The 10,751-nt window shown below is 61.6% G+C and overlaps 1 protein-coding gene across 1 annotated transcript; it reads right to left on the bottom strand.

Annotated features, from left to right (window-relative positions):
* Positions 1-1,041: 1,041 nt before the first annotated feature.
* LOC140111070 (uncharacterized) lies at positions 1,042-7,474 on the bottom strand. Its single transcript, XM_072132317.1, has 4 exons — positions 7,317-7,474; positions 6,711-6,803; positions 4,570-4,656; positions 1,042-4,430 (listed from the first exon to the last, which is right to left on the bottom strand). The coding sequence occupies exons 1-4, from the start codon at positions 7,426-7,428 to the stop codon at positions 3,226-3,228; spliced, it is 1,497 nt and encodes a 498-aa protein (XP_071988418.1). The 5' UTR covers positions 7,429-7,474; the 3' UTR covers positions 1,042-3,225.
* Between the last annotated feature and the right edge of the window lie 3,277 nt (positions 7,475-10,751).

Here is a 10,751-nt window from a genome sequence, read left to right as displayed (position 1 = left end):
TTCTTATGCCCTTTCCTTTTAAGAAAATATGGTTTTAAAAATAATGCAAATGAGCCTGTGGGGCTCTGGGTTCCATTGTTACCTATGGAGAATAGAGCCCCTCGGGCTCATTTGCATACCTTTATAAAAAAAAAGTCCTGGTGGTAGATGTCCTTTAACAGCTGCTGCATATTGTTGGTTCCTTCCCTCACTCTACTCTCTCTGGTATGACCTGAGATTATCTGCAAGAAAGCTTCGAGGTGCATTACCCTATACGTACTCAGAAATCCAATGATCAGATTATACATTTTATGATGCAGCAGGACGATACGACTATAGAAATGCAGCTATCGTGGCTGCGCTACAGGACGATACGACTATAGAAATGCAGCTATCGTGGCTGCGCTACAGGACAATACCACTATAGAAATGCAGCTATCGTGGCTGCGCTACAGGAAGGTACCACTATAGAAACGCAGCTACCGTCGCTACGCTACAGGACGATACTATAGAAATGCAGCTATTGTGGCTGCGCTACAGGACGATACTATAGAAATGCAGCTATTGTGGCTGCGCTACAGGACGATACTATAGAAATGCAGCTATTGTGGCTGCGCTACAGGACGATACCACTATAGAAACGCAGCTATCGCGGCTGCGCTACAGGAAGGTACCACTATATAGAAACGCAGCTACCGTCGCTACGTTGCAGGACGATACCACTATAGAAACGCAGCTACCGTTACTGCAAATATATACACATGAAGTTCCTCAGAATGCCCTAAAAAGGGCAATTATTTCAGACCAGTTCCTCAGTACAGCAGCCTGCACTCCCTATCTAATTGCTTGGAAAAGTTGCTTTTAAAGTCCCACACATGTCGGTCACATGTCCCGCTAATAGCTGGCTCATAGGCTTAGCATTCCGTCACTCAGCTTTTCCTGATGCTGTGAAACGCCGAATGAGAACTTCATGCTGAAGGCCGGTTCTGGATTTGTGTACCTGAAGACACCATGTTCGGGGATTACAGTTTGCTCATCACCATCTACAGATTATACAGCCACTAATGAGCAACAGACATATATTACATACAGAGAAGCCATGTAGTGCACAGAACACACATCATATATGCAACCACCAAACAGTGCACAGGATATACATCAGCCATAGTGGACATAGTTGATATACCGTTAAGGCGAGGTGGGGGGGTAGGGTTACATTCTCCTTGGAGCACTCCCTCCCCCAATCCTCAAAACCACACATAATGTCAGAGCATCGAGAAAGTTCCAGACACACGGGAAGACCATCTGCAAGTAGACCTGTCCCTCATACTGTAATGCAGGTATAGGGCGGTGTATAGGATTCTGCACCAAGTAGTTTGATTAATAGATGTAGCAAATTGTGTGTGCGCTTCTCCGCACCTGTAAAGCATCACTATGCTACTCTGTACCTCTCCATGGGTCATTCTGCTCCAGTCCACATCCCACTATGTGTCAGCTTCACTTCTCCCAGCAGCGACACCTTGTTCCGTCCAGCCTTTCCTCTGCCCCCGCGAGCCTCTCTATTCCCTTCCAGCGTCACACCGTACCCTCGCTAGCCTCAATACCCCTCCACCAGCGTCACACCGTGGACTAGCAAGCATCTCTGTTCCCCCCACCAGTGTCACACGGTGCCCTTGCTAGCCTCTCTATACCCTTCCACCAGCGTCACACCGTGTACTAGCAAGCATCTCTGTTCCCCCACCAGCGTCACACGGTGCCCTTGCTAGCTTCTCTATACCCCTCCACCAGCGTCACACCATGCATGAGCAAGCCTTTCTATCCCCCCCACCAGTGTCACACTGTGCCCTCGCTAGCCTCTCTATTCCCCTCCACCTGCGCCACACCGTGCACGAGCGAGACTCTCTATTCGCCCCACCAGTGCCACACACCGTGCACGAGCGAGCCTATTTCCCTCCACCCGCGCCACACCGTGCCCTAGCTAGCCTCTCTATTCCCCTCCACCCATGCCACACCACGCCCTCACTAGCCTCTCTATTCCTTCACCCGCGCCACACTGTGCCCTCGCTAGCCTCTTTATTCCCCTTAACCCGCGCCACACCATGCCCTCACTAGCCTCTATCCCCCACCAGCATCACACCATGCCCTCGCTAACCTCTCTATTCCGCTCCACCAGTGTCACAGTGCCCTTGCTAGTCTCTCTATTCCCCTCCACCAGCGTCCCACCGTGCCCTCGCTAACCTCTCTATTCCCGTTTATCCGGTATCACACCGTGCACGAGCTAGCTTCTATTCCACACCACCAGCGTCCCACCGTGCCCTCGCTAGCCTCTCTATTCCCGTTTATCCGGTATCACACCGTGCACGAGCTAGCTTCTATTCCCCTCCACCAGCGTCACACCGTGCCCTCGCTAACCTCTCTATTCCCGTTTATCCGGTATCACACCGTGCACGAGGTAGCTTCTATTCTCCACCACCAGCGTCACACTGTGCCCTCGCTAGCCTCTCTATTCCCCTCCACCCGCGCCACACCGTGCACGGGCGAGCCTCTCTATTCCCCCCACCAGTGCCACACCGTGCACGAGCGAGCCTCTATTCCCCTCCACCCGCGCCACACTGTGCACGGGCGAGCCTCTCTATTCCCCCCACCAGTGCCACACCGTGCACGGGCGAGCCTCTCTATTCCCCCCACCAGTGCCACACCGTGCACGGGCGAGCCTCTCTATTCCCCCCACAAGTGCCACACCGTGCACGAGCGAGCCTCTCTATTCCCCCCACAAGTGCCACACCGTGCACGAGCGAGCCTCTCTATTCCCCTCCACCCGTGCCCTAACTAGCCTCTCTATTCCCCTCCACCAGGGCCACACCGTGCCCTCGCTAGCCTCTCTATGCCCCTCCACCAGGGGACACCATGCCAGCGCTACCTTCTCTTCTCTCCCCACATCACGCTGTGCAGTCTAGCCACTTCTCGTGTTGTTGTGCCAGCCCATGTCTCACCTTCTATAAAGTAACACTGCACTGGTGCCAGTCTCTTCCCATAAAGGTCACTGTGTGCAGGTCGTTGTCCCTGAACCTGCAGGTGTCTCTGTGCCCTACCCTGGGTAGCACTGTGTCTCTACCTGTGTAAACACTGTGCTGGCCCCATCACTGTTGTGCCACATGTGAGACTTCTTACTTTAGCGCCACATTGCGCCCTGTAACCCACCGTTGCTAAGCTCCCACAGACATCCCTACATGTCACTTATAGCTTTCAATGGCCAGAACATATATGGTTACAGAGATTAGTGGAAGAGTCTTCTGCCACTGCCCTGCCGTGTGGGCAGCTCTCCTCCTCCAGCATGGCTGATGACGGGGTGACGGGTTGTGGCACTTTACAGCTGGAGTGCAGACGTTCTCCTGTGTGTATTCTCTGGTGTCGTACAAGGTTGTGCTTCTTGTAGAAGCTCCCACCGCAGACAGAGCAACTGAACGGACGCTGCCCACTGTGTATGTTCATGTGCCGCTCCAGGTTGGGTTTCTGACTAAAACTGTCTCCGCACACATTGCACCGGAACGGCCGTTCACCCGTGTGGATTTTCTGGTGCCGGCTCAGATATTTTCGACTAGTAAATCCTCTTCCGCAGTCTCCACAAGTGAAAACTCTCTCACCTGCAACACCACGGCGGATTTTTCTCGGAGCCTGCTGTACCACAAAGCTGCTGCGGCACTGGGTGCAGGAGAACGGCTTCTCTCCTCCGCTGCAGCTGCCGTTCTGATGAGCACGCTGGTGGGTGAGGAGATGAGAGCGGCAGGCAAAGCCTTTGCCACAGTCCGGACAGCTGTGCGGGCGATCCGATGAGTGAGTGGTTTCCTGGTGCCTCAGAAGAGCCTTTCGATGGGTAAACCTCTGCTGGCACTGGTCACAGGGGAATGGGGTCTCCCCTGTGTGTCTGCGCCTGTGGGTCACCAAGTGCTGCTTACGACTGAAGCTCTTCCCACAGTCAGAACATGTAAAGGGCCGCTCCCCTGTATGGATGCGGCAGTGAGTGATCAGGTCAGCCTTGCGGTTGAAACTTTTGCCACACAGGTCACATGAGAAGGGCCGTTCACCTGTGTGCAGCCGCTGATGGGTCTGGTAGTTACCTTTATGGTTGAACCCAATGCCACAGTACTCACAGGAGAACAGCTTCTCCCCAGTGTGGATGCGCTTGTGACCCACCAGATGGTGGCGGTAGTGGAAGCGCTTGCCACATATCTCGCAGGGGTAGGGGCGCTCTCCTCGGTGAGTGCGCTGGTGGCTGGTCAAGTGCGACTTCCGAATGAAGGTGCGGTGACAATCTGAACATGAATAGGGTCTGTCTACAGGCAAGCGAGAGCTGTGCACGGGAACCAGGTCATTGCTATTCAGGTCTTGCCCGGGGAGACACGGTGACGAGGCATCAATCGAGAGATCAGAGGACAACCCAAAATCATGACCTGTCAGAAGCAAGATGAAGAGTCAAACAGGAGGAGGAACTCAAGGGGCCCACAAACATGGCCGTGGAAATTCCAACAAAATCAAGAGCAGATATAAAACATCTCTCATTACGGGAGGCAATGACCGTAACCCACTCACCTATGTAGCTCCTCCCCCTCTTGTCTGGCAGTGAGGGCACCAGGTCCTCATCTTCTTCTTTTATAACAATATTGAGTGCAGGTCCTCCTGAGGAGAGAATCAGGCAGAGGACAGGAGTCCCCATGGTCACTCACCACCTGCTGCCATATACCCTACTGGTAACCCAGTTTGTTACTCACTGCACCCCCACCACCCCTCCTAGTCTCCAGCTGGCAACCGGATAGTCACCGACCTGCGCCCCCATCACCTGCTGGTAACCGGATAGTCACCGACCGCGACCCCATCACCTGCTGGCAACCGGGCGCTACCTGCTGCATTCCCCCCCCGATCTCCTGCTGGCAACCGGGCGCTACCTGCTGCATTCCCCCCCGATCTCCTGCTGGCAACCGGGGCGCTACCTGCTGGTAACCGGATAGTCACCGACCACGCCCCCATCTCCTGCTGGCAACCGGGGCGCTACCTGCTGCATTCCCCCCGAATCTCCTGCAGGCAACCGGATAGTCACCGGCCGCGCCCCCATCTCCCGCTGGTAAACGCGCCCCCATCTCCCGCTGGTAAACGCGCCCCCATCTCCCGCTGGTAAACGCGCCCCCATCTCCCGCTGGTAAACGCGCCCCCATCTCCCGCTGGTAAACGCGCCCCCATCTCCCGCTGGTAAACGCGCCCCCATCTCCCGCTGGTAAACGCGCCCCCATCTCCCGCTGGTAAACGCGCCCCCATCTCCCGCTGGTAAACGCGCCCCCATCTCCCGCTGGTAAACGCGCCCCCATCTCCCGCTGGTAAACGCGCCCCCATCTCCCGCTGGTAAACGCGCCCCCATCTCCCGCTGGTAAACGCGCCCCCATCTCCCGCTGGTAAACGCGCCCCCATCTCCCGCTGGTAAACGCGCCCCCATCTCCCGCTGGTAAACGCGCCCCCATCTCCCGCTGGTAAACGCGCCCCCATCTCCCGCTGGTAAACGCGCCCCCATCTCCCGCTGGTAAACGCGCCCCCATCTCCCGCTGGTAAACGCGCCCCCATCTCCCGCTGGTAAACGCGCCCCCATCTCCCGCTGGTAAACGCGCCCCCATCTCCCGCTGGTAAACGCGCCCCCATCTCCCGCTGGTAAACGCGCCCCCATCTCCCGCTGGTAAACGCGCCCCCATCTCCCGCTGGTAAACGCGCCCCCATCTCCCGCTGGTAAACGCGCCCCCATCTCCCGCTGGTAAACGCGCCCCCATCTCCCGCTGGTAAACGCGCCCCCATCTCCCGCTGGTAAACGCGCCCCCATCTCCCGCTGGTAAACGCGCCCCCATCTCCCGCTGGTAAACGCGCCCCCATCTCCCGCTGGTAAACGCGCCCCCATCTCCCGTGGTAAACGCGCCCCCCATCTCCGCTGGTAAACGCGCCCCCATCTCCCGCTGGTAAACGCGCCCCCATCTCCCGCTGGTAAACGCGCCCCCATCTCCCGCTGGTAAACGCGCCCCCATCTCCCGCTGGTAAACGCGCCCCCATCTCCCGCTGGTAAACGCGCCCCCATCTCCCGCTGGTAAACGCGCCCCCATCTCCCGCTGGTAAACGCGCCCCCATCTCCCGCTGGTAAACGCGCCCCCATCTCCCGCTGGTAAACGCGCCCCATCTCCCGCTGGTAAACGCGCCCCCATCTCCCGCTGGTAAACGCGCCCCATCTCCCGCTGGTAAACGCGCCCCCATCTCCCGCTGGTAAACGCGCCCCCATCTCCCGCTGGTAAACGCGCCCCCATCTCCCGCTGGTAAACGCGCCCCATCTCCCGCTGGTAAACGCGCCCCCATCTCCCGCTGGTAAACGCGCCCCCATCTCCCGCTGGTAAACGCGCCCCCCATCTCCGCGGTAAACGCGCCCCCATCTCCCGCTGGTAAACGCGCCCCCATCTCCCGCTGGTAAACGCGCCCCCATCTCCCGCTGGTAACCGGATAGTCACTGAATGCAAGCCACCCCCCCCCTAATCTCCAACAGTCAACCACAATTTCCTGACAAATCATCTTGATCCATCATCATTGCCAATCCATGCTCCTCCAACCAGCACCGTAACACCAGCGCACCCCACCAGGTACCCCAGCCTGCCCCCTTGCCCCATTTACCCTCTACTTCCAGTATCTACCATCTCCACCATCGCTCTCACCATCATGCAACTCCGGTGGTCGTTCTCTTTTCCACACTTTGGGTTTCTCCTTAGGATCCACATTTGGCCCATTAACCATACGGAGTAGAAGCCCTGGCAAAGACAATGAGTGGTGTCAGCAATGGCCGATCCCATAGATCCAGTAGTGTGATGGTGGGGGAGGAGGACTGCTAACACTATTAAAGGGGTTGGCCACTCCAGGGGAAGAGTCATGTGAACCCCCAGTGGATTAAGGTGACGTGCCCATTTCAGTAGCTGGGGGGGGGGGGGGGGGGGCTTTCCAGGGACATCCACAAACCCCTTCAATCAGTGACATTCGGGTGGTTATAATGGGGGGGACGACACTTACTATTGGAATCTAATGAGATCACGCCCCCACCCACCCCATCCACTGGATGTCACAGGAAATCCAGGATCACATGACCTGCGCCTGCTCAGATTAATATGGGTTACAATACTCATGTTACCCCTATATATCACATGGAGGGAGGGGGGGCAACATTTCCTGTATGATGGACTGTACCACTCGACCAGCACATGGGGGAAAATGCTACGGGGCCTCCAATCCCAGGATTCTCTACTATAACAACACACAAGACGTCTCACCCACGGAGGTCACCAGCTCAAAGTTCTCCATCATAACCTCCTGATACAAGCGCCGCTGCCGCCAGTCCAGACGCTGCCACTCGTCATCCGAGAAATACACCGCAAACCTCATCGAATGTCACCGGAACGTGGACCTGAGCAACACGGGAGCAGGAGGAGAGAATGATCCCATGTAATATCACACATGTAATACACCCTCCTCCCCCCCCCGGTGTCTCTCTCCCCTCCTCCCCCCCCCCCCCCGGTGTCTCTCTCCCCTCCTCCCCCCCCCCGGTGTCTCTCTCCCCTCCTCCCCCCCCCCCCGGTGTCTCTCTCCCCTCCTCCCCCCCCCCCCGGTGTCTCTCTCCCCTCCTCCCCCCCCCCCCGGTGTCTCTCTCCCCTCCTCCCCGGTGTCTCTCTCCCCTCCTCCTCCCCCCCCCCGGTGTCTCTCTCCCCTCCTCCTCCCCCCCCCCGGTGTCACTTACCTCCCCCCTCCCCGGTGTCTCTCCCTTCTCCCCCGGTGTCTCCTCCTCCCCGGTGTCACTTACCTCTCCCCTCCCTGGTGTCTCTCTCCCCTCCTCCCCCCCCCCCCGGTGTCTCTCTCCCCTCCTCCGCTCCCCCCGGTGTCTCTCTCCCCTCCTCCCCCCCCCCGGTGTCTCTCTCCCCTCCTCCCCCCCCCCGGTGTCTCTCTCCCCTCCTCTCCCCCCCCTGGTGTCTCTCTCCCCTCCTCTCCCCCCCCTGGTGTCTCTCTCCCCTCCTCTCCCCCCCCTGGTGTCTCTCTCCCCTCCTCTCCCCCCCTGGTGTCTCTCTCCCCTCCTCTCCCCCCCCCCGGTGTCTCTCTCCCCCCTCTCCCCCCCCCCCCGGTGTCTCTCTCCCCCCCTCTCCCCCCCCCCGGTGTCTCTCTCCCCCCTCTCCCCCCCCCCCCCGGTGTCTCTCTCCCCCCTCTCCCCCCCCCCCCCCGGTGTCTCTCTCCCCCCCTCTCCCCCCCCCCGGTGTCTCTCTCCCCCCCTCTCCCCCCCCCGGTGTCTCTCTCCCCCCCCCCCGGTGTCTCTCTCCCCCCCCCCCGGTGTCTCTCTCCCCCCCTCTCCCCCCCCCCGGTGTCTCTCTCCCCCCCTCTCCCCCCCCCCGGTGTCTCTCTCCCCTCCTCCTCTCCCCCCGGTGTCTCTCTCCCCTCCTCCTCTCCCCCCGGTGTCTCTCTCCCCTCTTCCTCCCCCCCCCCCGGTGTCTCTCTCCCCCCCTCTCCCCACCCCCCGGTGTCTCTCTCCCCCCCTCTCCCCACCCCCCGGTGTCTCTCTCCCCCCCTCTCCCCCCCCCCGGTGTCTCTCTCCCCCCCTCTCCCCCCCCCCGGTGTCTCTCTCCCCCCCTCTCCCCCCCCCCGGTGTCTCTCTCCCCCCTCTCCCCCCCCTCCGGTGTCTCTCTCCCCCCCTCTCCCCCCCCCTCCGGTGTCTCTCTCCCCCCTCTCCCCCCCCTCCGGTGTCTCTCTCCCCCCCTCTCCCCCCCCTCCGGTGTCTCTCTCCCCCCCTCTCCCCCCCCCCGGTGTCTCTCTCCCCCCCCCCCCCGGTGTCTCTCTCCCCCCCCCCCCCGGTGTCTCTCTCCCCCCCCCCCCGGTCTTCCCCCCCCCCCCCCCCGGTGTCTCTCTCCCCCCCTGTCTCTCCCCCCCCCCGGTGTCTCTCTCCCCTCCTCTCCCCCCCCGGTGTCTCTCTCCCCTCCCTCTCCCCCCGGTGTCTCTCTCCCCCCCCCCCCGGTGTCTCTCTCCCCCCCCCCCCGGTGTCTCTCTCCCCTCCTTCTCCCCCCCGGTGTCTCTCTCCCCTCCTCTCCCCCCGGTGTCTCTCTCCCCTCCTCTCCCCCCGGTGTCTCTCTCCCCTCCTCTCCCCCCGGTGTCTCTCTCCCCCCTCTCCCCCCCGGTGTCTCTCTCCCCCTCCTCTCCCCCACCCCCCCGGTGTCTCTCTCCCCTCCTCTCCCCCCGGTGTCTCTCTCCCCTCCTCTCCCCCCGGTGTCTCTCTCCCCTCCTCTCCCCCCGGTGTCTCTCTCCCCTCCTCTCCCCCCGGTGTCTCTCTCCCCTCCTCTCCCCCCGGTGTCTCTCTCCCCTCCTCTCCCCCCGGTGTCTCTCTCCCCTCCTCTCCCCCCGGTGTCTCTCTCCCCTCCTCTCCCCCCGGTGTCTCTCTCCCCTCCTCTCCCCCCGGTGTCTCTCTCCCCTCCTCTCCCCCCGGTGTCTCTCTCCCCTCCTCTCCCCCCGGTGTCTCTCTCCCCTCCTCTCCCCCGGTGTCTCTCTCCCCTCCTCTCCCCCCGGTGTCTCTCTCCCCTCCTCTCCCCCCCGGTGTCTCTCTCCCCTCCTCTCCCCCCGGTGTCTCTCTCCCCTCCTCTCCCCCCGGTGTCTCTCTCCCCTCCTCTCCCCCGGTGTCTCTCTCCCCTCCTCTCCCCCCGGTGTCTCTCTCCCCTCCTCTCCCCCCGGTGTCTCTCTCCCCTCCTCTCCCCCCGGTGTCTCTCTCCCCTCCTCTCCCCCCGGTGTCTCTCTCCCTCCTCTCCCCCCGGTGTCTCTCTCCCCTCCTCTCCCCCCGGTGTCTCTCTCCCCTCCTCTCCCCCCGGTGTCTCTCTCCCCTCCTCTCCCCCCGGTGTCTCTCTCCCCTCCTCTCCCCCCGGTGTCTCTCTCCCCTCCTCTCCCCCCGGTGTCTCTCTCCCCTCCCTCTCCCCCCGGTGTCTCTCTCCCCTCCTCTCCCCCCGGTGTCTCTCTCCCCTCCTCTCCCCCCGGTGTCTCTCTCCCCTCCTCTCCCCCCGGTGTCTCTCTCCCCTCCTCTCCCCCCGGTGTCTCTCTCCCCTCCTCTCCCCCCGGTGTCTCTCTCCCCTCCTCTCCCCCCGGTGTCTCTCTCCCCTCCTCTCCCCCCGGTGTCTCTCTCCCCTCCTCTCCCCCCGGTGTCTCTCTCCCCTCCTCTCCCCCCGGTGTCTCTCTCCCCTCCTCTCCCCCCGGTGTCTCTCTCCCCTCCTCTCCCCCCGGTGTCTCTCTCCCCTCCTCTCCCCCCGGTGTCTCTCTCCCCTCCTCTCCCCCCGGTGTCTCTCTCCCCTCCTCTCCCCCCGGTGTCTCTCTCCCCTCCTCTCCCCCCGGTGTCTCTCTCCCCTCCTCTCCCCCCGGTGTCTCTCTCCCCTCCTCTCCCCCCGGTGTCTCTCTCCCCTCCTCTCCCCCCGGTGTCTCTCTCCCCTCCTCTCCCCCCGGTGTCTCTCTCCCCTCCTCTCCCCCCGGTGTCTCTCTCCCCTCCTCTCCCCCGGTGTCTCTCTCCCCTCCTCTCCCCCGGTGTCTCTCTCCCCTCCTCTCCCCCCGGTGTCTCTCTCCCGTGTCTCTCTCCCCTCCTCTCCCCCCGGTGTCTCTCTCCCCTCCTCTCCCCCCGGTGTCTCTCTCCCCTCCTCTCCCCATCCCCGGTGTCTCTCTCCCCTCCTCTCCCCCCCCCCCCCCCCCCCCCCCCC

This window comes from Engystomops pustulosus, unplaced genomic scaffold (assembly GCF_040894005.1).
Source record: "Engystomops pustulosus unplaced genomic scaffold, aEngPut4.maternal MAT_SCAFFOLD_376, whole genome shotgun sequence".
Classification (NCBI taxonomy): Eukaryota; Metazoa; Chordata; class Amphibia; order Anura; family Leptodactylidae; genus Engystomops; species Engystomops pustulosus.
Note: the sequence above shows the minus strand (reverse complement) of the source record. Positions and strands in the feature narration are given on the sequence as shown.